The 25,625-nt window shown below is 37.5% G+C and overlaps 1 protein-coding gene across 7 annotated transcripts in view; it reads left to right on the top strand.

The window, feature by feature from the left end:
* The window catches only part of DST (dystonin), a 316,847-nt gene that overhangs the window by 259,329 nt on the left and 31,893 nt on the right, over positions 1-25,625 (top strand). For all 7 annotated transcript variants that reach the window (XM_075087012.1, XM_075087006.1, XM_075087009.1 and 4 more), the window contains 14 exons: positions 1,555-1,758; positions 4,566-4,797; positions 5,145-5,371; positions 6,067-6,189; positions 6,943-7,044; positions 9,158-9,259; positions 10,434-10,607; positions 11,406-11,561; positions 13,886-14,083; positions 14,592-14,720; positions 17,805-17,975; positions 19,314-19,469; positions 19,703-19,909; positions 21,580-21,699. In XM_075087012.1, the coding sequence (XP_074943113.1) occupies positions 1,555-1,758; positions 4,566-4,797; positions 5,145-5,371; positions 6,067-6,189; positions 6,943-7,044; positions 9,158-9,259; positions 10,434-10,607; positions 11,406-11,561; positions 13,886-14,083; positions 14,592-14,720; positions 17,805-17,975; positions 19,314-19,469; positions 19,703-19,909; positions 21,580-21,699 (2,301 nt within the window). The remainder of the gene's footprint in view (positions 1-1,554; positions 1,759-4,565; positions 4,798-5,144; positions 5,372-6,066; positions 6,190-6,942; positions 7,045-9,157; positions 9,260-10,433; positions 10,608-11,405; positions 11,562-13,885; positions 14,084-14,591; positions 14,721-17,804; positions 17,976-19,313; positions 19,470-19,702; positions 19,910-21,579; positions 21,700-25,625) is intronic.

Below are 25,625 nucleotides of genomic sequence, written 5' to 3'. Positions count from 1 at the left end.
TCTTCGTTCCGAGTCATGGAATTCATAGAGTTGATTCTGAGTGAGTAACATGCAGTCAGTTTGGTTTGAACTGAGCTGTGGGCAGAGTACTAGCATAAGGTTTGGACCCAGAAACGTGCATTCTTGTAGGCTTGTGTCAAATCATCTATTTGTGTACAAAAATAAAACACAAAATTATTTTCTAACAACTTTCAAACTGTTTTTAGTTTCAACAGTATTTTTCTTGTTGCAAGGTATACAAATAGAGTTATGTTCTCAGTAAGTAGCTAGAGTCAGGATTTTTTGTATTTTCATTGCCATTTAATCATCAGGGACTGTGGAGAGTTATGGTCACTGTCTTTTCAATCTTCTCAGCCTCTGTTGCTCTGGGGAAGGAGCAAGTAAGCAAGCCAGTATCAGGATTTCTTTTTAAGGGAAGGACCTTAGTTGAAGAGAAGAGGATTTATTTACACTGAGAATGATATAGACTCTTTTCTGTGTCTTCATTAATTTAAACAAACTGAGCTGTGAGGAACAGAACATGTGCCTCTCATGTTCCTGCACAGGGTCTGCAGCGTAGAAACACACAGAGTTCACAGCACTGAGGGGACAGTGCCTCACAAGACAGTGGGATTTTTCTGAAAAGGGAGGAATGAGCTGAGAAAACAAGTAAAACTGGAGGGAAGGATTGGGCTACTCCCACAAAAAACCTTTCCCATATGTCAGATCTATGGGTGCAAGTAAACAAAACTAAAATCCTTAGGCAAGTTGGAAACACCTTGTGACCTTTCACCTCCCCAAGCCTCTGCACGTTCTTCTGCACAGTTTTGACTGGCTTTGGGGATGGATGATGAGAGGGAGTAGACAGCTGAGATAAAATTTAATTTACTTATTAATCACTTGTTAAACTTTGTCAGTTAAGTAATAGTGCTGTTGTGAAGACAGAGGGGTCTTGCAGCCAGAGGGGAGACAGCTGATAGTGACAGGTTGATAGGTCTCTACTGATGAGTCTTCCTTGTCCTTTTGTCCTTTTCACTGATTTCTTTGACCCTTCCTCGTGCTAGTTTCCTCTTCTTAAATCAAGGATACTTTGAATTAATATTTCTGCAAAGCCAGTACCTCTTTCTGTGATGTTCTTCAATGGAAGGCTTTTCAGCAAGCAACAAACACCAACATGAAAAGTGTATACATGGTGGTGGTATGCACGTCTGAAATATTATTTGCCATTTCTGTCATTATGGGTACTAAATATGATTGGGAGTGTCTGTTGCCAGCATCATATGCATAGTTAGCATCTTATATTTTACCTGTAGTCGTATGTCCTACAAGAGTATTGCATGGACCTTTCTGGCACATCTCTAATTGTGATGTTTTATGCCCAGATAGCTCAGTGTTGGAATGGGAGCCGTCACTGGCAGAGCAGTCACTAACTTTATTTGATATTATTTGTGCTTTGCATTTGGATGAAGGGTATTTGTTTAGAATTTCTTGCCAGCTGGATGTGTGAGAAGTGTGGACAGCTGTAATGTGGTGGTGCAAGCGTAAGAAACTGATAAGTTGTTTCGTTTGTTATAGCAACTGCGTGAGCTGATCGCTGAGCACAAGCCTCATATAGATAAGATGAACAAAACTGGGCCTCAGTTGCTGGAGCTAAGCCCAGGAGAAGGTTTTTCTATCCAAGAGAAATATGTGGCAGCTGACACTCTTTACGGTAAAATTAAGGAAGATGTCAAAAAGCGAGCACTGGCACTGGATGAAGCCATTTCTCAGTGTACCCAGGTATCAATTTAAGTTTAAAGTATAATTGGATTCATTCAAATGGAAAGATGCACGGACATTGTAATCTTACATGTATATATCAAGACTAAACTGCTGTTCTATCCGTATTTTTCAACCTAATGGCCTGTGAATGTTCATATCAGTGCTTATGGCATTGATTTTTCTATTTCTCAAGGGGTTATCGTTTTATATATTGGTTAGTATTATGAACACTGCAGTTGAAAAATGTTACTGCTTCTTAATTTTGAAGTAAAGAAAAGAATATTTGGTCTAAAAATGTGGGATTTTATTTTCACTTTATTCCATTTTCTCTCGCTGGTCTGTTACTAGCTGATGACTCATTTGTATAGGGATGTCACTATAGATCAGTTAATTCGAGTACACTTATATCTCAAACTTGGCAGCTTCAGTTACAGTCCGTTACCAATAGAACTAGAGGGTAGTTTGGCAGTGGTAGTAGCATTTGGTCTTTGTTGCAGACCCACAAGAATTAAATATAACATATGCTTAATCTGTTACATAACAGTACTGCGAGCAAAGTTAGACCTCACAAAATGTCATCATAAGCATAAAATTTGGATCAAGTCTATAAAAGCTGTATATCTTAAGTTCATCAGCCTATGCAATGAACCTTGACAGAGTATTGTTAGGTATCACGTTCTAGGGACTTAGAAATATTGGGTTAATTGTCATTAAACCCAAACTGAAATTCTTCTACTAAACCCCAAATTCAGAAAAGAATGCGGTAAAACTCTGTCCGTGACCCCATACAAAAACCTGAATAAAAATATTTTGTTCTGTACTGCTGTTTTTGTGGGAAATTCCCCTTTTTCTCTCTTCGCTGGAAATTAAGTGCTATATTCTCCTTAGAACTAAAATACTAAATGAAGAAATACACCTTAAAGTTCTCATTGAGTCTACATGCTAAATAATTTTTGTCATATTCCTAACCCCTGCAGACTGAGTTTAAGAAGCTAAGGGGAAAAAAGTGGCATCAGATATCATCCTGCTTTTGAACTGGTTATAGACAATAATATAAGTCATTCCAAACACCTTCCTTATTTGCACCTCTAAAAGATGCCTGATTATTGAGATTCAGTGGTTTTGTTTATCACTTAGACCTCCCCTATTGGGAGCTGCACATTTGAAAATCAAGGTATTTACTTAGCATTCAACTCCCTGCTTTGTATGTAATAAATGTAAACATGTTGTGCTGGCTAAGTGCAGAAAGCAAGAATAAAAATGCATTCTTTGGTAGCAGCAAGGATATAATCAGATGTTGAGGAAATCCTTAAGGTTCATTTTATATACATAAATGTATATGCAGATGGCAAAGCAAAACATTGTAACGCCCAGAACGTAGTTTTATATAATTTCCTTTTTTTATTAAGATAGGTAAATATATGTTATCAGGACTCTGTACTGTGATGGCTATGTCAATGTTTGTCTAGACAGTCCTGGAAGTATAATTATTTAACTCTTCAGGCTTTAAATTATATTAAATTGCATTGTGTATCAAAGGCAGGACATAAAATACACAGCCAGAATGAGAGGTTGTAATGACTTGCATTTTCTTCCTTTTAAGTTCTAAAACACCTTGTCTCATTCATTGAAGAGTACAAGGGAGCCCACTGAATGCACTGACAATTTTAAAGTGTAATATATATGTCCTATAATTAGACCGGAATATTGCCAAATAAATGTTAGTTTTTATTACTTTTGTAAGGTTTTGTTGCCACAATCAGTTTTTCAGAAGTCTTGAACGTGGGAAGACTACTTATCTTTCATAACACATTTTGCTGGCTTGTATGATATTCACACTTCTAACAAAAACAGAGTCCATAACATTAGTCACAGAGTCTGATTTGAAGTGGGTTGTATGGTGGGAAAAAGTAATTACATTTGTATTGCCTATATTCCTTTGAATAGAAAGGGTGTAGCTATTTGTTCACATAAGGTGATCTTGTTTTGCTGTGCTCTTTATAGCACCTTTCCCAAGTGTAATAAAGAGTGCTTTTTGTAGATCCTGGAGGATGAATAAATGCACCCAGTTTATTAATTTCTGTAATTTGAAAGGGGCATGGTGGTGAGATATTTTTAGGAATCTCTGTGGATCCAAAAGCATACAGCAAAGGCTAACTTCGAACCTGGACCAAACGATGAACTATGTTAAGATAGCTGTAACTGAGTTTCTGGGCACCTACCTGGGCTCAGTCAAACATCAGTGAACATGATGCATGCAGTTGTGTGCTTTTAGTTGCAGAAAGTAATGTACCTTTATTGCACTAACAAGCATCACCTGGGCACTAACGAATGTCTTTTGGAATGACCTGACATATCGAATCTTAATTGGTGGTTATATGCCCATGTGTTGGTCCTGATATGAAAATGTATGTGCTTAATAGTAAGGTAAATATCTTCTAAAATGATGAAATCAGAAAGCCATGGCTCTCCAAAATACGGTACAAACTACTGTATGAATTACGCAGGACTAAATGCAAGTAGATTCTGCCATATGTGTAGTATCTTCAGAGGGAATGTCGCAGGGCTGAATCCAGACTTCATAGTAAAATTCTTAAATCTGAGAGGAAGTACCATTTTGCAAGGTCAGTTTTGTAATGTAGATATTAAAAGAGGGGAAGAACCGTGAAGGGGGATATCACAAATTGCACATACTTATGTTGGATAGAGATGTTAAATATGTTAATTTTAAAGTATGTTTTTCCAAGAGAATTTCAGATGCCATTTTTCAGTTGCTTTCTTCTATTTTCTCTGCCATTTTTTTCTGTCCTTTACCACCCTCCTAGTTTCATGACAAGATAGATCCAACTCTTGAGAGTCTGAAACGCATTGTTGAACGTCTGAGGCAGCCACCTTCGATCTCAGCAGAGGTTGAGAAGATTAAAGAGCAAATCAGTGAAAATAAGAATGTGTCAGTGGATCTGGAAAAACTTCAGCCGGTGTATGAGACACTTAAACAGAGAGGGGAGGAAATGATTGCTCGCTCAGAAGGAGCTGATAAGGATATATCTGCTAAAGGTAGTAGACTGAGGAAAGTTTCATGTATTGGAAATGCAGCAAGCTGCAGCATATAAAAATCTTCATTTCTCATGACCATTAGTCTGGGGATCATGTTCTCTGGAGGAGCTGCTAAAGATTTATAAAAGCAAATCATTCGTTTAAAAGAATTCATTGTGAATATGACCTTTGTTTTATTTTTAAAGGCCATGTTGGTTGATTCCATTTAACATAAGAAGTCCTGTAAAGAAACAATTTTAGTGTCTAAATTTTAAAATGTACGCATGTGTTTCTGCTGTAGAACTGTAGAGAGATTTATGACCAAGAATTGTTTGCCAAGGTAGTCATCTAGTTCCTTTGTTGTTTAGCTGTTCAAGATAAACTGGACCAAATGGTCCTCATTTGGGAAGACATCCAGACCTTGACTGAAGAAAGGGAGGCCAAATTGTTGGATGTAATGGAACTAGCTGAAAAGTTTTGGTGTGATCATATGGCTCTCGTAGTAACTATTAAAGATACTCAGGACTTCATTCGAGAACTGGAGGGACCTGGAGTTGACCCATCTGTAGTCAAACAACAGCAAGAAGCTGCTGAGGTCAGTGGAAGGCATTTTGTTGACTTGAAGTGCTTTACTGACAGTATGCAGAGAAAAGACAGAATTACTATGAAATACCACAGGAGAATTTTTTTTTTTTTTAGAGACCAAGAGGGATAATTGTATAGAAATTTACTATAATATCTCAAGAGTCTATGGTAAATAACATGTATCAGTGCTTAATTGCAATGAGCATACAACATGTGCCTGTCATTATATTTACATATATTTATAAACATGTATTAATAAGCATGTCACTGAGGACTTTTAAAAGTTATACATACTTTAGATTCCCTGAGTAATATGTAACATCTAAATGAAAGGTGTACAGGTGCATTATGCTCTAAGCCTGTAATTATTTATGCTGATGAAATCTTTAACTAAGATTTCAAGGTTGAATGATAACCTCTGAAAAAGAAAACACCCTGATTAAAGAAATCTGATCTAAAACTTCCTGTTTATTTTTTCTCTCTCATGCAAAATGACATCGTAAGCCATTGTTATAATTTAGACTGATGTCAGTTGATTTCACTCCGACACTGCAAAAGGATGCTTACGTTTTAAGCATCCAATTGTAAGTCCAAGTGACTTCAAAGAAAGCAAAGGTTGAATCCTGCCACATTTTATCTTGAAAGCAAGCTGTACATAGATTATTAAATTTAACTACGAGTGTGGGATTTTTTTTCTCTTTGTAGGCTGCTAAAGAAGAAATTGATGGACTACAAGAAGAACTAGAAGCAGTTGTGAGTCTTGGCTCTGAACTTAGAGCTGCTTGTGGAGAACCTGACAAACCTATTGTCAACAAGAGTATAGATGAGGTATGGGAAATGCAGATGCTTAAATCTGTTATTTTAGATGCTTGTTCAGCTGAAATTGGTATATCCCCCCGCCCCCAACAAACTTTGAAAATAAAAATTTTGTGGCAAAAGAAAGATATCCTTGAAGCCCTTGTGTTAAAGTAACGTTTGCTTTTCAGGTAAATGAGCCTTGACTCAGATTAGATTAGAATGTACGCATAATTTTATTTTATTGATTTATGGGTTTGAATTTTTCTAAAAGACAGGGTTTCTTTTTTTTTTGTAGAAAATTCCCACTGATAAATACGATAGATGTTTACCTGTTGCAAAAATGCTGCCATAAATTTCAGATGCATCTGGGTTATGCCAAGTGAGACATCTTAACTGAGACAATTCTGTTTGGATGACTACAAAGTACTTTTAATTTCTCTAATGTTCAGCAATGTACATTTCTTTTAAGATACCTTTTTTATAATGGTGCTACTCCAAATGAGTTAGTAATAGTATTTCCCGTATTAACTATAATCCCTATGCTAATAAAAGCATTCAATAATCAGTATTGAAGTTTACAGCTTTTGTAATCCAGAACCTCTAGTGTATTCTGGAGGAAACTAACTGTGCAGTGATAGGGAGGACAAGAGCGTTAATAGGGAATGAATGTAAACTATTCTTGCTTAGTTTATTGGTGTTACTGATCAGTGAATGATTCGTGAATGCACATTATACAGCAGTAAAATTCTTTCATCCGTTGGAGTAAATTGCACTTACTTGCAGCTGAATTCTGCCTGGGATGCCTTAAACAAAACATGGAAAGAACGGGTGGATAAGCTTGTCGAAGCTATGCAGGCAGCTGTTCAATACCAAGATGGACTGCAGGTAAGATGGTATGATATACCAAACTCAGTCTTTAGTCAATAGGACTTAATGGGATTGTAGTAAAAGAGGTCATATGATTGGTTTGGTGACAAGTCATGTATCACTCTGGTTATAGTAACTATTTTCTTCAGTAGGCAAATATTTTTTCTTGTTTGGTTTGGCTTGTTGGGTTTGGGTTTGTTTTGGTTTTTGGTTGTTGGGTTGGTTTTGTTTTGCATTAAAGAGTGAATCTCTGTTGCTTTCTTCATGTAGTTGTTCATATATTGAACTATGTTTAGAATCAAAATTAATGTCCCCTTTTTTATTGATAAGAGAAGAGGTGTTTTGATACCACAGAAATCCACAGTAATCCTGCTAATGCTTTCTTGTGATAGTCAGTGCTTCATATGATAGGTGAGTTGAAGTTGTGACACATTTACCTGATCTGAAAGGAACCAAATACAGGTGCATATACTCACTTGCTGCTATTTTCTTTCAGTGGAGGACAGTGAAAGAACTTCAGTTTTATTCTACCCTTTTATAAGTCAAATATTTAAGTTTGAGTATTTTCAGCAAAAAATATTATTAACATAATGCGGCTTGACCATTATACTAATTCTTAGTATGATTTGTCCTATCACAGTACGTTAGAAGAGTATTTGCTTTTTAAATCTCTAGGTGAATTTTCCAGCAGTTTTTTCTAAGATACCTTTTTTTCTAGATGTGGTGGTTTTGGTTTTGGGGGGGGGTTTAGGTGTTGGTGGTGGGGTATTTGTGGTGGTTTTTTTTTTTTTGTTTGGTTTGTGGTTTCTTGTATTCTCTGTACATTTTGGCTGAGTGGCAAGCGTCATATCTTTTGTCAGTGAATGGCTAGAAGAGTGAAATATTTGAAAACGTTCCAAACATGGTCAGATTTTGCAAAAAAATTTTTTTTTTTCCTCAGGGAAATTATTGTCTGTCTTGGTTCTTTAAAATTAGTGTTTCACATGACACTGAGGGGACTTTCTTGTGTGTTCAGTGCAGATCGAGCAGCAGAACACTCCTTAATAATAGTGCAATGTGCTTGTTTTTCAGTGCACCCTCACTACGTATTTTTCCCCAAGTTTTCTTATGTTCATACAATTCATAAAAGATTGACTTGTTGAGTTACATTAGGAACGTTGCCATTGGTTTAAGTGCTTTGTGTTTCCTGTGGCTGTACACTGTACATCCTATAAGCTTGGTACTTTGTGAAAGAACTGTATTTAAATGCCTTGTTACGCTCATTTCAATAGACAATATCAAAAGTATTGTGAGCACATTGTTAGCTGCAGCTGCCTCATCCTGTTGAGCTTTTTGGGGGCACTTCATTTCTCAAGGAGCTGTATAGCAGCAGGCTGTCCTAAGCCTTTCTCCGTAATAAATCACAGATAACGGGCAGAAGGAAAAGGGCTTAGCAGAGTTGTTTTTTCCCCTGTGCAGTTACCCAGGTTGAGTGAGCTGTTCTTAATCTGTAAGTAGACTATTCTTGAGGTTGTTCTGCATTACATCAGGAGCAAAAGAAGTGCCTACAAAGTCTCAGAACTGGGGAGTGTGCATTTGTTTTTTAAAGTTATAACTGTGTTATCCTATGGAGAGTCAGTCAAGCTGTGTTAAGGCCCTTCACTAATATGTACTGAATGGGTCATGTTCCATGTTACTTACACAGGTAACATTATCCTTCAGAAGAAGTTTGTTTGTAATCACCATTTAAAGTGTATCATTCAGCGACCAGCTTCCACCTTTGCTCCAAAGGACTGCAGAACAGAGTTTGTCTTGTATTTACATTTCAGGGTACTCATAAAAATTGCTGATTTTACTCAAGAAGTAGAGTACTACTCAGCTTGAGTAGTACTGGCAGAATATAACTGCTAATAGAAGTTCGGTCTTGCAGTGTGTACGTTCTTGTAAACATTACATGGAATACTTCATTTAATATTAGATCCCTTTTATTGCAAAGAAACCTAGTCTTCACTGAAGAAAGCTATTTTCTTTCAAAGAGCACAGCAATATTGTTCTATGGAGTAAAGCAAAGTTCTGATATTTTACTTAATGCAACTTCCAAACATGGCACTATTTCTCTGCTCACGCTTCAGTTTCATACTGTGATTTTCAGGCAATATTTGACTGGGTAGACATTGCTGGCAGCAAGTTAGCATCTATGTCCCCTGTCGGAACAGATCTGGAGACAGTGAAGCAGCAAACTGAGGAACTTAAGGTATGAACTAGCAATTTCTGTGATTTATATTTTAATCTGTCTGCATTTTTCTGTGGTGTTTAGTGTTTTTCTGTATTTTTCAAGAGTCAAGCAGGTTTCATTTTCAATTCCTAGTAAAGAAAGAATCTATGAAAAATTCAGGTGACATTTCATTGCAAACTTTTCATTTTAAAGTGTTTAATTTTAAAATCTATTCCAGATTTTGATGAGACTACATTTTATTTTGTGAATATGTTCTGATAGCCCAGACGTTGTTGTAATAGCATTCCTTCTTTTTCAGAGGCTATAAGGTAATAATGTACATAATAATGTACAGGGTTCTTTTGCTATGACTTTTATATTTTCTGGTTTCTACTCTGAATCGCTTCCTTGAGGCTCTGAGAGAATGCCTCCAAAGCTTCACTTCTGCCGTTATAGGCTTTGTGTAAATGCTCACACAGATCACGACATTCCCAGTACATGAGTAAGCTGAAAGTCAAAATTTCAGGCTAACTTAGAAACCTGTCTGTATGGATCTGACTGAGCATGTTCCTGATGTTGGTAGGCTATATATAAAAAGCAGGGATGTGTAATGATCAGGGCATGTCCTTGGTTTTGTTGCTCACTTGTACGTTTTTTGACTCTGGGCACTTTGTTTATTTTATGATGTAACCTCAAATGAACCATATTCTTCCATAGTTCAGAAGAACACACACGTTCAAGTTGTGTTTGGACTGCTGCCCAAGTTGCGTGTGCAAGAGAGGGTGTTCCATTAAAGAAAATTTGCTTTCAGCTCTTCTGAAGAATAATTTTATTTTAAATCTAAAGTATTATCACAACCACACGAGCTAGAAGTTAGTCAAGATACATTCTGCCTTTTCTACAGACTAGGGAGATCACTGGAGAATACTTTCCTATTGGGCATCTTTATAATCTTTATAATCCTCTGGTTGCAGTTAGCAATATCTGCTAGAATAGTAAGACACTGTTGCATATTTTCAGTTAGCTGGGACTGTCTGGATATCAGTGTCTTACAAGCACTTTGACCCTGGGAAAAAAAAAAACCCAAATTCATGAAAGTTGACAGTGATGCATTAGTATTTTAGATACTGCCATACTATGCTATATTCAAGATGATCATTACTTGTATTATGTTATTATATGTGTATTTGTATTATTTTTCCATTTACCATAGCAATTTAAGACAGAAGCTTATCAGCAGCAGATAGAAATGGAAAGACTGAACCATCAGGCAGAACTATTGCTGAAGAAGGTAACAGAGGAGAGTGACAAGCACACTGTTCAAGACCCTCTCTCAGAGCTCAAACTAATGTGGGACAGCCTAGAAGAAAAAATTATAAATAGACAGGTAAATAAACTTGAAGGGGGGGGCTTTATTCATGACTTAGATTTTTGAGAAAAGCTTTTTATGATGCATAATGTTTTGTATCAATTTACACATTTATTCTTTTCAGTTTGGAAATCACAGAACTATAAATAGTAGAATTTGACTTTTACAACTGAGTTGTTTTTATGGGTTTTAAACCCTCAGCAGTATTTTTTTGTCATTTCTTCTGTCAGCAGTCCCATGTTGAATCATTATTATTTCATCTTGGTTATTTGATGACATCTTAAGTAGCAGTTGAAAACATGTTTATATGTGTAGAAGTAATATTAGCTGCTGAACTGAGCGCTTAAAAAAAAAAGCCAACTTAAATATTAAACTGTTTCAGTGTTCTTTCCTCAAATTATCAAAGTGGAAGAGAGATCTAAAGATGCAGTGCTTAGAAGTGTATTATTTTCTAAACTGAAAAATTTCACAACAAAGCCTTTAAAAAGATCACACACCAAATTGCATTTATATTTAAATTGTGTTTTAAGCGATAAAAAGCTGTCATATCTCTGATGAGAGAACCTTCAAACTTAACTCTGCTCTGGTTACATGGGGGCTTCAAAGGTCAGGAATTTAAGCCTGGAATGTAAGGCTTTACAGGGGAATTGCTAACTCAGCTCTAACTATAAAGCAGTTGCTTGTGTTGGATAACTGTTTCTCCCTGGTTTTAATGCTATCATGTGTATGGACTCTGCTCTGGATTATGGTGACTAATGGTAATGCAAGCCAAATCAATAGCATTGTGAAACAATTTTAATTTTATTTTTACTACAGCACAAGCTGGAAGGTGCCTTGTTAGCCTTGGGGCAGTTCCAGCATGCCCTGGATGAGTTACTGACATGGCTGACGCATACAGAAGACTTGCTGAATGAACAGAAACCTGTGGGTGGAGACCCCAAGGCTATTGAAATTGAACTTGCCAAACATCATGTATGTAATTATAATGAATACTAACTGAAACGTTATTTCGATGTTTATCTTAGTGATGAGTCTTGTAGTAAAACCTGATAAATAATTCTGTATAGAGATTTTCAAGATGCAGATTAGAGCTGAAATGCAGGCTTGGAAATGACTAATACCTTTCCTCTTACTCCTCCATATTCTTTGCTTCCTCACATATGTGATGCAAGTGGCATAGGTTTTAGCCAAAAAGGGCAGCTCACCCCAGTCTCCACCTTTATTCACCTTAATTTGACCCAGGGAACTCAAAAGTTATAGAAGCTGCCACTCACCCTGAAGCAATAAACTCCTTGATTAGTTCTGTTTAGGCCGGGTCTCACAAAATGCACGTGACCATTACAGATCTTTCTTTCGTGTTTCTTCCTTCTCAGAAAATAGTGATTTGTCATTTTGAATTCTGCAAAATTGTATCTCAGCTGGGTGCAATTAACACAAAGAATGCTTCTCTGAAAACTTTAGGGGTATCCATGCCCCCATCTTTTTCTCTTTGTTACATATGATGTAGGATAATTTTAAATTTTTTTTTTTTCTTTTAGTATTTTTACTAATTATTGTGACCTTGGAACCCATAGAAGAATTCTTCTGTTGGGCTTTTATTTTGAGGAGTATCTCCCAGGAGCAAGAGGTCTTCTCTGCCTCTTTGTGTGACTCAGTGCTGTTCATGATGTGTTCTTTCTAGGCCTGAAGATTTCAAACTAACCTCATAAACCCTCTCCTTTCCTTTAAATCTGCCATTCAATTTTTGGCCTGCGTATGATGTGAAAAGTATTCAGAGTCTGTTTTGGATTTAGAGAGAATTGATTGAAATTGACAATACAAAGATAGTTAAGGCATTTTCATTGTTTGTGGTAATGCAGCTATGCAGCTTCTGAAGCCTTTTGTGTGGTCAGCTGGAACTTGAGCAGAGTAAAATATCTACATGTCCTGTGTGACTGCTGTTAGAAACCGGCCCTTTAAAAAAAAAAAGTTATAAATCCAGCTTCCACTCCATAAAGCTTTTATATTCTTATCAAACAGAAGTGTTTTACTACTGAAGAAGCATCCAGACATCGTTTATGACTTCATCTACCTTCAGTGCTGAAGGAGTTCAGCAAACACATGAATGAATCTGCTTCCTTTTCATAGCACATAGTTTATAGGATAGAAAGTTCACACAGTAGTGCATCCTGTGGTAGCCTGGAAAAACATCCACCTCTTGAATAACTTTGGAAAGAATAGACCTTGTTCTCAGTGAACCTCAGCAGGAAGGAAGGGATAAGGTGCATCTGCTGCTGTGAATATCCCTTTTTTTTTGCCCTGTTAGGAAAAATAAAATAATTAATAATTTCCAGTGCTTAGCTTAGAAGAATGAAAGCGAATGTGATGTGTGTTTTGTATACAAGGGCTACATGTGACTTGCTGTTTCATCAAGTGCTCTGTATAGTTTATTTAAAAGTTCCTTTGTATTTAGCTTTATGTGTTTTCCATATACTAGCATTTTGAGGGAGGTGAGTTTGAACCAGACTCCATGGAAGACAGCAGTCATAAACTTGCCTTCCCAACCATTTCGCACATTCTCCTTTTCTGCTCTTTATTTCTGCTATTTTAAAGCATTGTCTGTCTTTTTTGTTGTTGTTAAATCTTTCTGAAAACAGCATCTTTTTCCCAAATGCACTTTTTGCATTTTATTGGTGATAACAGGTTTTCAACCAGAGGGAGGAGGTCTTGTGGTGTTAGTAGTATAATCATTCCTCAGCTTTTAGCACTGGTGAAGTGTTCTGGTGGCCTGACATAATGTGAAACGAGTTGTAGACATGAAATGCATGTAAAGACATCATGGCAGTCAGGTGGTTGTGTAGTACAGCAGGCACACGGTATTCCTGTTTCTCTCTCTCCTCTCTTAGACTACTGCTCCACAAGCAATTGGCACTACTAAATATAACACTGTTTTCACACCTTATCCTCAAAACCGAAGAAAAATCCCATTAAAGTATGTAGTAGATTAAGGAAAGCGAAGAAATAATTCTTCACGAGCAGTACCAGAAACTTTTAATAATTTCAGAAAGAAATATATCTGTTCAGTAGGAATATATTGTTTTTCCCAAGATATAAAAATAAAATGTAGCATTTTGGCAGAGAGGTCTGTTACTGCTTTTGATTGAAGAGACCTTAGTTATTAGCTTTAATAGCTAATACCTGTGCTGATGTTAAACTATTGCCTTGTCACTGGATTAGAACTAGCTTGGTCACTGTAATGCCGTTCATTCAATAACTTATCAACACGGCCAGTCACACATACTGTGTTACAATTGTAGGTGCTACAAAATGATGTTTTAGCTCATCAGTCTACGGTGGAAGCAGTTAAGAAAGCAGGAAATGACCTGATTGAATCAAGTGCTGTTGAAGAAGCAAGTAATTTACGGAGCAAATTGGAACTTCTGAATCAGCGCTGGCAAAACCTTTTGGAAAAAACAGAACAAAGGAAACAGCAGCTGGACAGTGCCTTGATCCAGGTGAACAGGAAATGGTCAAGTAAAGAGATAACTCAGAAAAATGTCTTTTTACATGAAATACATAGATATATGTATTAGGAGTTGGCCTAAATCCTAACTGTAGCACATATTGTCCTGAATTTGGAGAAAGTTTTAATTCAGCTGTGTCTTCCATAGCTGGCCACTGTCTTTTATAGTGATGAATCAAGACTTCAGCTTTTGGCCCACATATTTTAAAAGCATGAAATTTCTGTATAGGTGTATTATTCAGGGAAAACATTGATCTCACAATTGCTCACTTAGCCTGCGTTGAAGATTTCCATGGTTTTTGTTTTTAACATTTAGATTAGATTGAGCTAGTTTAAATTTTCGTTTAGTTTGGGGTTTTCCTTTGTGGTTTTTTTTTCCCCTTTAATTTCCTTTGATTAGTGCAAATACCTGATTAAATCTGTTGCCAGTATACTTCTGCATCTGAGCTAGTATTAAAATGGAGAATGTTTAAGCTCTAAAATAATATGGTATAATTTAGGCCCAAGGTTTCCATGGTGAAGTTGAAGATCTGCAGCAATGGCTGACAGACACTGAACGTCAGCTGTTGGCATCAAAACCTGTTGGAGGCTTACCAGAAACAGCAAGAGAGCAGCTTAATACCCATATGGTAAGTATCAGTATTAGAATGCTTTGCAAATTGCATTTCAGGAGTAACTATCAAGAGTGTTTATGGTAAATACAGAGCATGTTCTATATATCACAATGTCTGTACAGTATCTTAAAAAATTTTAATAGCCTTCATAACAACACTGTTGTTTTCAGTGTAGGAAAAGTAGTCATTTGGGAGATGCCCAAAGCTGAACCAGCAATAGCGGGGAGGCAGAAGTAAAAGAACTTCTGCATCCTTACTCTCAGAAAGAAAAACAGAAAGTGTTTGCACATTTTCCAGTGATTCCTATTCTTCTTTTTCCTTCTGTCCCCATAACTACGTTTATGCTTTTCCTAAGATACGAGGATTAATCTAAAAGTGATCCATATTCATTGGACCTGGGATCTAGAGGCTCGACCCTTTATTCTTTATCTAACAAAAGCTGACATTAAAGTCATCATTAACAAAGATATAAGGACTACTGGCTCATACAGAGGCTCTGCTGTAATTAGAAATGGCATGCTGATCAGAATGCCGGAGTTGTTCTCTTTCTTCCCTTCCTTTCTCTTTAAGAAACATTATAAGGATTTCTCTGCCCCCCTGTAGGACCATAGAACTAAAAAAAAAAAAAAAGCCACTTAAACTTGATCTCTTACCTCAAAGAAAGGTGGTTCATAGTGCTCCATTTCTGTAAAATCATGCTGTGCTGTTCCAGGATATAAGCCCAAACCCAGTGATCTAAACTCCTGAACTCTTGGCTGAGATGTAAGAGATATTTACTGAACTGTCCTTGAACTCGAATATGCTTGACACGGTATCCATTTGAACGCTGCATTGTCGTAGCTTTAAAAATCAGGTTTTGTTTTGCAGTGATGCTAACGGTCACTGACCACCAATGTGGGGCTCTTTTTTCTTTTTTTCCTCCAAAATTCACCAGAAACTAATTTTGAGAAGGAAAAAAATTTACAGTTTTAAAATCAGTTACGACAGGAAACTAGGACAAAACACAGAAATAACCTTGTGGTTTTGAACCCCCCAATCCTCCTCTTAAAAAGGAAAAAATAAAGCCTTTTTTTTTTGCTTGCTTGGTTGGTTTTTTTTTCCTGCAAGGGTGGGACATGATCACAGTTCCATGAGAGTCAGTGGAACTCTTTCCATTTTTTTCATCCTGGACTTAGTCAGATCAAGATCAAAATTTTTCCCTGCAAAATTTCAGGGATTTCTTTGTTATATTCTTTACTATGTAAATTTTCTATACCTATTGCACTTACAAATTGATTAGTTAAAGAATCTTTAAAATGAATGTAGTAATATAGCTGGAACAAATGTGACTGTGTCCCCAGTAATAGCTACTCCATATGTACAATCATTTTCTAACTGTACATGTACATTTTAACAAATTGTTACTCTTTTGTGGGCCATCATATAACTGCGGGCATTGACTTGTTATCATTTAATGTATATAACCCTTAGTAAATAGGTCTTGATTTTAGTTTAGTTAAATCTTGGCAGATATATGTAGACTATCTTTTGGGGGGGGGCATGGGAGCAGCTGAAATGTTGAGGCCACTTGTCATGTTGAGTACTGTTTATCGTCAGTTCCAGATTCAAACTTGCCCCTAAGTGATATAAACCATGTTAATTTGTGCTGTGTAACTAAAAAAGAAAGTTTTGCACTGTATTTTGATTTGTTTCTCATTGGAAATAATGTTATGAATGATTTTCTTGAGTATATAAGGTCTGTTTCTATAGATATGAATAAAAGAGCCCTCAACCATAATCAGTTCACAAAGGGAGTTGAGACAGGCAGCTTTTCCAGCTGAGGCAGCTCCAAGAAAACGAAAGATATGAAGAGGCATTACAGGACACCAGCAGGAAAGGGGCTTAAAAGAGGCCTCTTTGGCTGTCCCAGTGCTGCTCAGAACCTCCCTCTCCTTTTCTTAGAAGAATCATTTTGTTCCGTTCCTCCTTTAAAATAACTCCTGCCACCATAAGAGTGTGACTGTACTGCAGAATTAACCACTGTGATGAGCCCCTGTCTTAGACTAAGCCCAGCCCCGGTGTTTGGGGCCACTCCTGCTGTGCTGTGTCTCACCTGTGCTGCGCTCCCTGTGTTTACTTCTGAGGGGTTCTTGTGCTGCAGTAAAATAAGATGCTCTGGGGAGCTATGTAGAGAGGTTGGGAGTGTAGGAGGAAGCAGGCTAGGTGACACCACTTTTCATAGTCCTCAGAAAGCAAGCAAGGACACTTTCTGTCCTGTTAAAATCTCGAACCTGCTTTCCTGCTTTGTTCTCCTCTGTGGTCAGGTACAACCCTGTGTACAGTGTCTCTTAACCCACAGAAAACGTTGGGTTTGGGCTCTTGTCCAGGGAATCAGAGGAAAAAGTTCTTTTTCTCCTTTTGCAAGCCACTTACTGCTCATCACCTGGAAGATGCTCCTCATTTGGGAGTCTGCAGCAACTTCCTTGGTACGTTTTGGGTGGTCTGTTACAAATGCGCTTTTGAGTCAGAGAGATGCATGGGAGCCCCTAGTCTCTTGCCACCTCATCTTTAACATGGTTAAAACAGAATAGTTAGTAGTTAGCAGGTAAAACAGTTGTTACCGTTATTCTTCCAGCTTTCTTTGTATGTATAAAATGTCTTCAGTGCTCTTGCCTAGTGAGTCAAGGAAGATACAGGCAAATCAAAAGAGACTATGTATGACAAAGCAGCCCTCCCAAGTTGTCCTTCCCACTTTTTAAGGTGTATTGGACAGGTTTGAGCTTTCAGCGTGCTGTATGATGCTGACACTTTTTGTGTTTCAGCTACAGGTGGACCTAAAACCAACCAAGTTGTAGCAAATTTTGTGCAATAAGTGCATAGTACTTTCTTTGCCAAGCTTTTGGATTTCAGAGAAAACATCTGACAGACAATGCAAGTTCTCATTTCCTGAAGAATTGGGCCCTTTCTTTGCTCATTTGGCTTTTTATTAATTACATATGTTTCCTTTATTAGTCTTAATCGTACCCACTAAATGTTGGGGGAGGAATAAATATTATACTAGCATTTGTAGAGAGTATTGAATTTCTACCTGACCTTTTTTTTGGTACTGTCTTTATTTAGGAACTTTGTGCTGCCTTTGAAGCCAAAGAAGAGACGTATAAGTGTCTGATGCAGAAAGGCCAGCAGATGCTTGCAAGATGCCCAGAGTCTGCTGAAACAAACGTTGAGCAGGACATAAATAACTTAAAAGAAAAATGGGAATCAGTACAAACAAAGCTCAGTGAAAGAAAAGTACGTGTTTTTATAAAAAAAGAGAAGCGTAAATCATGTATTTGAGGATGTTAATGTTCAGTGCTTTTATGCATGCATATTTGTTTGATCTTTTGGATTTAAAATCAATTGTAGAGGCAGTTATGCAGAATTCATTGGTATGCTTAGAAAGTACTGGGAAAAATGGGATTCAGGAAGTTGATGATCCATAATTGGGGGAAGGACGGGTGAGAATGGCACAAGTGTGTCACACAGAAATACATTATCTGACACTGCTAATGCTATTTGGTAGGGCTTTTCTGGTGTTCATTACAGTAAACATGAGAGAGTGAATAAAATTATTTCATCATTCAAGTTTATCTCCTCCTGAGTACACAGTTGCTGCATTAATTTTCCTAGTTTTTATCCATTTTTTCCTTAAAATTCCCAAACACTGCTTGTTCTGCCACTTACTTCAAGTGACTACCTTCTAATGTAGATCAGTGATTTCACTGATACACAACATACATTTTCTTATTAATTTTGTTTTGCCTTTATTCCTTTATGAAGTATCGTCCATTTGTTCTACCTTAATCAAACAATGAAGAATATAAGTAATTACAAACAGAGGAACTCTTTTTCAGCCCTGATATATATAAAGCATAAATATTTAACTCACAACTTAGTTATATTTTAAAGTAAGAATGCTGGTGTCTCTTAAGGTAACTGTATAATGTAAGAATGTCAAACTAATTAATACCCAACATGAGCACCTTCTTGCAGGAAGCTGTAAGGTTGGAGTGCTCAGCAGGGCCAGCAGTGTTATTGTTTGAAAGTAAATATCTGGCTGCTGTCTCATGATCAACAAAAATTCTATACCCAAAATTAGTCTCAGTTCAGGCAACCAAAATGACAGTTGGGCTCTGTTAAAAAGAAGCAGTCTAGGAAACTTGTGCTCTGTTTAGTGCAAGAGACTAAATTGGATTACCTCTTCGAGGTTCTTCCAAATGTACTGCCACTGTAGATTTCTGAGGTTCTACTGGTTTTGTACTGAAATTGATAAAACCGTATGTCCCATCAGGATTACATGGTAGAAGATGTAATGTTCTAATGTGGAAAATTTTATCCTGATACTAGGTGCTGTATTTTTTACTCATCTATCATACATAATTTTACTGTTACTCTTCTGTCCATCTCCTTTAATATGCTCAAATGTAGGCTGTTATTTTAAAACTCAGAAACTTTGAGTTGGAAAAATGTTTTAAAATGCTAAACTAAATGCTGAAGTGGTTTACTCCAAAATGCTGAACTAAAATGGTTTACTTGGCTGAAGCCCCTGCACAATATCAACTGCTATTAAAGTATGACGTATCTTTACAGACCAAACTGGAAGAAGCCCTCAATTTAGCAATGGAGTTCCACAACTCACTTCAAGATTTCATCAATTGGCTTACTCAGGCTGAGCAAACTCTAACTGCAGCTTCTCGGCCAAGTCTTATCTTGGACACAGTGTTGTTTCAAATTGATGAACACAAGGTATGTAAAGAAACAGATGTGTAATGTTTTTCTCCCACTCTGTGGAGATACTTCAGCAGTGTCCAAATGAACACTGTAACGCTGGCACTCAGGAAAACATTTAATTTGTTTTAAAATCGCATTTTATAGTCTTTCTCGCTACATCATTCTTTATCAGACTGGTTTTTTTACAGTGTTTACTCAGTGCTTGAGCAACATAGTATTCAGAGTAATTTTCTCCTTTTTTTCCCAAGGTTTTTGCCACAGAAGTGAATTCTCATCGAGATCAGATCATAGAGCTGGATAAAACTGGAACCCATTTGAAATATTTCAGCCAGAAACAGGATGTTGTCCTTATTAAGAATCTGCTGATTAGTGTACAGAGTCGATGGGAAAAAGTAGTTCAACGCTTAGTTGAAAGGGGAAGAGCTTTGGATGATGCAAGGAAAAGAGCCAAACAGGTAATCGGACAACAGCTGTTGTACAACTCTTTGAACTTAGCTGTAATTACATCCAGATTCTTGAAGAATATGGTGCTTTAAAGCACTTTCAAGAAAGTCTGGGTTTAGTGTAACAGACACTGTTGAGTTAGTGGAGCAATTTCTGTGATTCAATCATAGAGCACTTCATTTGGGAGGTGAAAGCGTCATTTTCAACCCGAGCAGTGACTTCTGTCTGCAATACAGGGTAGTCTGAAAGAAGAAAGTTACAGTATGGCTTCCAGATGTATATTAGTGCCATCTGTCCTCAAAAAGAGGTTTCATAATCAACCCCGTATATTTTAAAGAATGCGATGAAACCTTTTCACTAATCTCAGGTTCGCGTCGTACCCTAATTAATACTCGGCACTTTCTCAGTCTCTTCAGTTAGTTACTAGACCAGTATCTTCTGTGAGGCAAGGTATCTCCATTTATTTCCTTAAAAACCTGGAGACCTTTTTTTAACACTGTTTTACTCACCATGGAGCATTCATGTTTTTTCCTTAGATTCATGTTCCCCCCTCACTGAGGAACATAAATGATAAGATGCAAAATGTGTGAGAGGAATGTAATCTGTTTAAATGTCAATAGGAAGTTCTAGCTTCGTTTTATTCACTGAACATGACCGATCAATATTTGGTCATGTTCACAGCCAAACCACATTCCCATGTTCACTGCTACTGCCACTCAGCTCATGGAGTAAGAACTTCTCTGAGCAATAAATTAGCCCATAAGCCAATCAAATGTGATTTATTTTCAAGCAGTTTCTCTTGTGCATTCAAACACACAGCAGTTCTGCAATGAGATGGATTTCATCTCTATATCCATCTACAGAGCTGATAAAATAAGTTATTAATTTAGAACAACAACTGTCTATGCAGAGCAGGGAAGGAGTACTGAAGGGTACTGGTGTCAAGGCCTGATCCCACAGTCCTGAACAACAGGGTCCAGGAGCCTTGAGAGGTTTCTGAACTAGTTCCTTGTGCTTTCAAGTGTAGGCAGCCCAGGCAAGAAAATTGTCAAAAGAGATGCAGACAGAGAAACAACCAGCTTAGAAAAATAAAATCCCAAAGGGATGCTGCTTTGTGAAAGCTGGTTGAATCTTTGGTCTTTCTCCTGCTTCCTCCCCTAAAGCACTCTTTTTGTTGAAACAGGAAGGAAGATCAAGGATCTGTTCCTTGTCCGTCAAGATAGCATTTGATATAATGAGAGCGTTTATGAGCGTCCCAGGGAAAATCTTGGGCAGCCATCCAGACAGGAGTTTTCCCCAGTGATTCACTGCTGTTGTCACATATAGGCAATAGCTAAGCCCCATTCTTGCTGTATTTGCTATTTACTACTAAAAATGTAGGAATCTGAATGACCAACACATCAACAGAAGTTACCAATATGTCTTTGAAGGATTCATACTATTGTGCAGATCGTGTACACTAAAGGTTGCTGATTCACCTGGGAGAAGGGAGGCTAAGTCCAGTGGACACATGGTTAGGCTAGTCCCTGTTTGAGAGACCAGGGAGAAAAAGCACACCAAATCTTTCTGAAGTCTGCAGAGTACTTGTTTGGCCTGTAGAGAATTGGTTGGGTTTAATGTTTTCGGACTATTTTATGAACCAGTGATTTTTAAAATGTGTGCAAATCTCACTTTCCTGCAGTTCCATGAAGCCTGGCACAAACTTATGGAATGGCTAGAAGAGTCAGAGAAATCTTTGGATGCAGATCTTGAAATTGCAAATGACCCTGACAAAATAAAAATGCAGCTTGCACAGCATAAGGTGAGTCATGAGTGACAAAACGCACAGTTCTCAGTGAGATGTAGGTAAGTCTGTCAGCCTTGTACTGTTCAATCAGCAAAGGAAGTAGTTTTGTAGCCTCACTACAATGGAGTGCTTATTAGCATCAAATTAAATGGTGGGGTGGTACAGGTGGGGAGCGGAAAAAAAAACTTTTCACAGTACCTGATCTGGGGGGGAATGGGTAGCTATGAAGAGGAAAGGCGTGATAATACAGTGCCAAGGGAACTTTAAAAAACAAAGTAATACTGTCTCAGATTAGGAATCTCTGAAGAATTTTTTTTACAGGCTTTTTTTTTTCAGTCCTTAAACCACAATTTTACCATCCAGTTATTTGGGTTGGGATTTTTCTTTTAATGCTACAGGACCACCTCTAAACTGAAAAATAATCTTGTATTTTGATTGGCAGTTGCTTTTTATGTCAAGTGGAAATAGTAATTACATCCTCTAGGAAGTACAATGAACACCGTTAGTAGCAAAGGTAGTTCTCTTAATGGGATTCAAAATTCCAGAACCAGCTTTCCACAAACCCAGCTACTGTAGGTGAAAATGTAAAAATCTCCCTTATTGACCTGGCTTTTCAAACAAATAATGATGTAAAAGCTCTGTAGTTCTGTCAGACACAGAGTAAAAGGATGGAAGTAGTTCATTTTTACTTTTGTAAAGAGCCTAGAATGATATATTACTGAGGATCAAGTGGGTAAGTGGTAGAATCTTCAGAGACAGACTGTGCCTCAAGATTTATCTTGGAGCAGTTTCATCAGAGACAGAGTATTGAAAGATTGTTCATTTTTCTACATTTTGGCATACATTTACTTCTGCTTTTCCTGTCAGTCTTACTGTTGTCCATTTACTCCTATTTTTCCATTCTGCACAATATCCCCAAGGGTTTGCATATCTAAGTTTCCCCTCTCAGTATAGCTTCTGATGATTGCTTTTACCTCCAACAAGTTTTGCCATGTATATTAATGATTTGGTTACTGCATTGGTCTGCTTTTGTATTTTTATCATTTCACAGTTTATATGGTGGTTTAAGTATTGTTTATCAACCACCAAAATATTCTCCTTTAATATGGGAAAGTTGGCTGTTGGTCAAGCAAAAATCATTTTACCTATGTTTGCTGTTCAAACTTTTAGATAAAACCTACATTAATATTCTGTTAGGCTAACTCTGCAATTTCAGTTTGTTCTGGGATTGCTGCTCTTGCCAGAATTTTAAGTCAGTGATGCGAATTTAGGGAGTGGGGTGGGGGAATCTTTCTGTTAAGATAGTCTTTCTTGTCTTCTCTGACTCGATCAACCTTTTAATCCTTCCACTCCACTCTTTTCTTTATATGAAGTTCAAATTCTTTACAAGTATTGTCAACATGTTATGACTTTGCTTTGAGGTCCTTTCAGGTCCTGAGGTTTGACTCTGTCTTTATTCTCCTCCCCTCTTCTGGAATGTTAAACTTGATAATCCCACTTGTTCTTTATACCTACAGCAGTTTCGTTTTATGAGCCCAAGCTTCCTCACATGGATTGGCGGACTCATCACTTCTCTTGATATCTTTTCTCCAGCTTCTTTTTGTATAAAATGCCTACAGAGAATAGCTACTTGAGTTGCTTGAGTCTCTTTACTCGTTAAGAAATGGGATAGAATGTGGCACAGGGGCATTAGCATTGAAACTAGCAATATGGAGGAAAAAGATGAATGTGTGTGAGAGAGAGTTCTGTGAACTTTGTGACTTTAAACTTCAAACAACCCCCCCAAGAAATCAACTCAATTGTTTTTTAATGAGCTGTCAAACCTCCCAACACTGCAATGTCCTTCCTTGTATTTTGAGTCTTTTCCTTCCACTCCCACATATACCCCCTGTGTCTGTCTTTGTCTTTTCTGTCCAGCCTTGAAGGTTTCCTTGCTCCATTTCGTTAACGATGTTGCTATCTGAACTGAATGTGTGCTCTGTGTGTGCTGTAAGCAATAATTTGGACTCACTCTTTGCCAGTTGTTACTGCCAAGAGAAAAAAAAAAAAAGGCCCTGAAAGAGAAAAGCCAAGATAATATGTTTTCTCTCTCACTCATATCTAGTGTGTTGCCAGGGACTTTTGGGGGTTATTCATGGTCTGTTTATCAGAAGTTTTTTCTCATTTTTAGAAGTCAGGAACGGAAAAACCCTTACTAGGTCACCCAATCCATTCCTGTGCTAATGCTGAATGTTCCTTACAGTACATTTATATGAACCTGGCTAATTTTATCTGTGTGTTCCCATCTTCCTTAGAAGGAAGGTAGATAATTACTGAGATTTTTTTTTTTATCTCGCCTGTCTGCTCCTAGCAGCTTAAACCAAAATCTACTCTTAGTTACACCTCTGTGAAATCAAATGAAAATAGATACAGTGTAGTGTCTGTAGTCTCTCATAGAATGAATTGACTGCAACCCTTTGTTCACTTCTAGATCTGTTTTTCCTGTATGATCCTTCTCTGGAAGCAATTTCATTGTGTTTCCTCGTGCAAATCAAGTAACACTGTGTGTAGTGTTAAGTCGTTAATAAACCCCATCAAATAAAAGTAGCACTGTCATATTGTTTGTATTGAAGGAACTTTTTAATAAGAAATTTACTTTCATTTTGAAAATTATTTTTATTTTTATTGTTGTTCTAGCTTGACAGTGGTGTTTGTATTCTTTCTTAAAGTGTGTTTCCTTCTTGCTTTATATGAGGAAAATGAAAGGACAGTAAGGAAATACTGAATTACAAAACAAATGCTCTTTTTTTTTTCTGCTGGTAAATTTGGATCCTCAGTTGCCTCTGGATCCTGAAATAACCTTAAAGTAAGGACAGTACAGTGCAAAATACCAAGCAAGTTATAAAAAAGGAACCTTGATTCACTCTAGGCAAAGTTGTCATACTGTCCACATGGCATAGTCCAGTGCCTACCTCCTACTTAAGGCACCTCCATTCTACCTGAGCTTTCCCTGACACACATTCATATCTAAAAAGAGCAGATGACTATGTGGACACATAGGAAGGTTGGTGGAAGAGTTGTGAGCTACTGTGGCACAAGTTGGTGCAGGCCAGCTGGGAAAGAGCTTGCCAGTGGGAGGTGAGCAGGCACGCATGTGTCAGCAGTGACCATGAGGAATCTTTGCAATCTTTATATGCCCTGAGGAATTACTATAAGTTGTAAGTGGTAATCATTTCCTTCCTGGATGTGATGATACTGAATATTGCTCTGAGAAGAGATTAAAATGTTTCATCAAACACTGAGTAAAAACTCTTTTGGCCTATTCGTTTGTTTTTTGTGACCAAAAAAAAACATTATTCTCTATTCCTAAAGCAAACTTGTGATTATTTTTTTTAAACTGATATCCTGCTATCAGTTCACAAAGGTGTGAAATAAAACATTCTAAGCATTGCTGCTGCTTAAAAGCTGCTGTCTAATGCTGGTTTTGTCTTTTGGCGGTGTTCCCTTATTTAATAATTTACTTTGTCAGTTAGTTAACTCCTCTGTGGTATCAGATGAGCTGTGTTTCTGTGTGCTCCTTTGTGCCTGTGAAAAGCTTCCAGAGGCTCTGGGCAGAAGGTGCTGTCAGAGCTGACAGGCAGGAGGTGTAACTGCTGTGTCACTGTCATCTTCCAAAGTCCCTGGATTACAGAAACCTGCTTGTGATCATGTGTTCCAGCCCAAATCAAGTTATTGGGATGTCACCTGGCTACTTCTTGTGCCTGGATCTATGTACGTCTGGCATCTAATTCCGCCCAAATGTAGTATGTTTCAATCTTAGGAGGGTTAAATGCTTGTGGTTGGAGGTTTCCCAGCTTGACCATGCAGAGCTAAACCAGAATGACCTTTGTACCCCTTGGGGTGCTCTACACTGGCTTGAAATTGTAGCATGTTAAAATGTAGTGTGAAGACTGCTCAGTTCA

The sequence above is a fragment of the Phalacrocorax aristotelis genome, chromosome 3 (genome assembly GCF_949628215.1).
Source record: "Phalacrocorax aristotelis chromosome 3, bGulAri2.1, whole genome shotgun sequence".
Classification (NCBI taxonomy): Eukaryota; Metazoa; Chordata; class Aves; order Suliformes; family Phalacrocoracidae; genus Phalacrocorax; species Phalacrocorax aristotelis.
The sequence above is the reverse complement of the archived record's forward strand: the minus strand, read 5'-3'. Positions and strand labels throughout refer to the sequence as shown.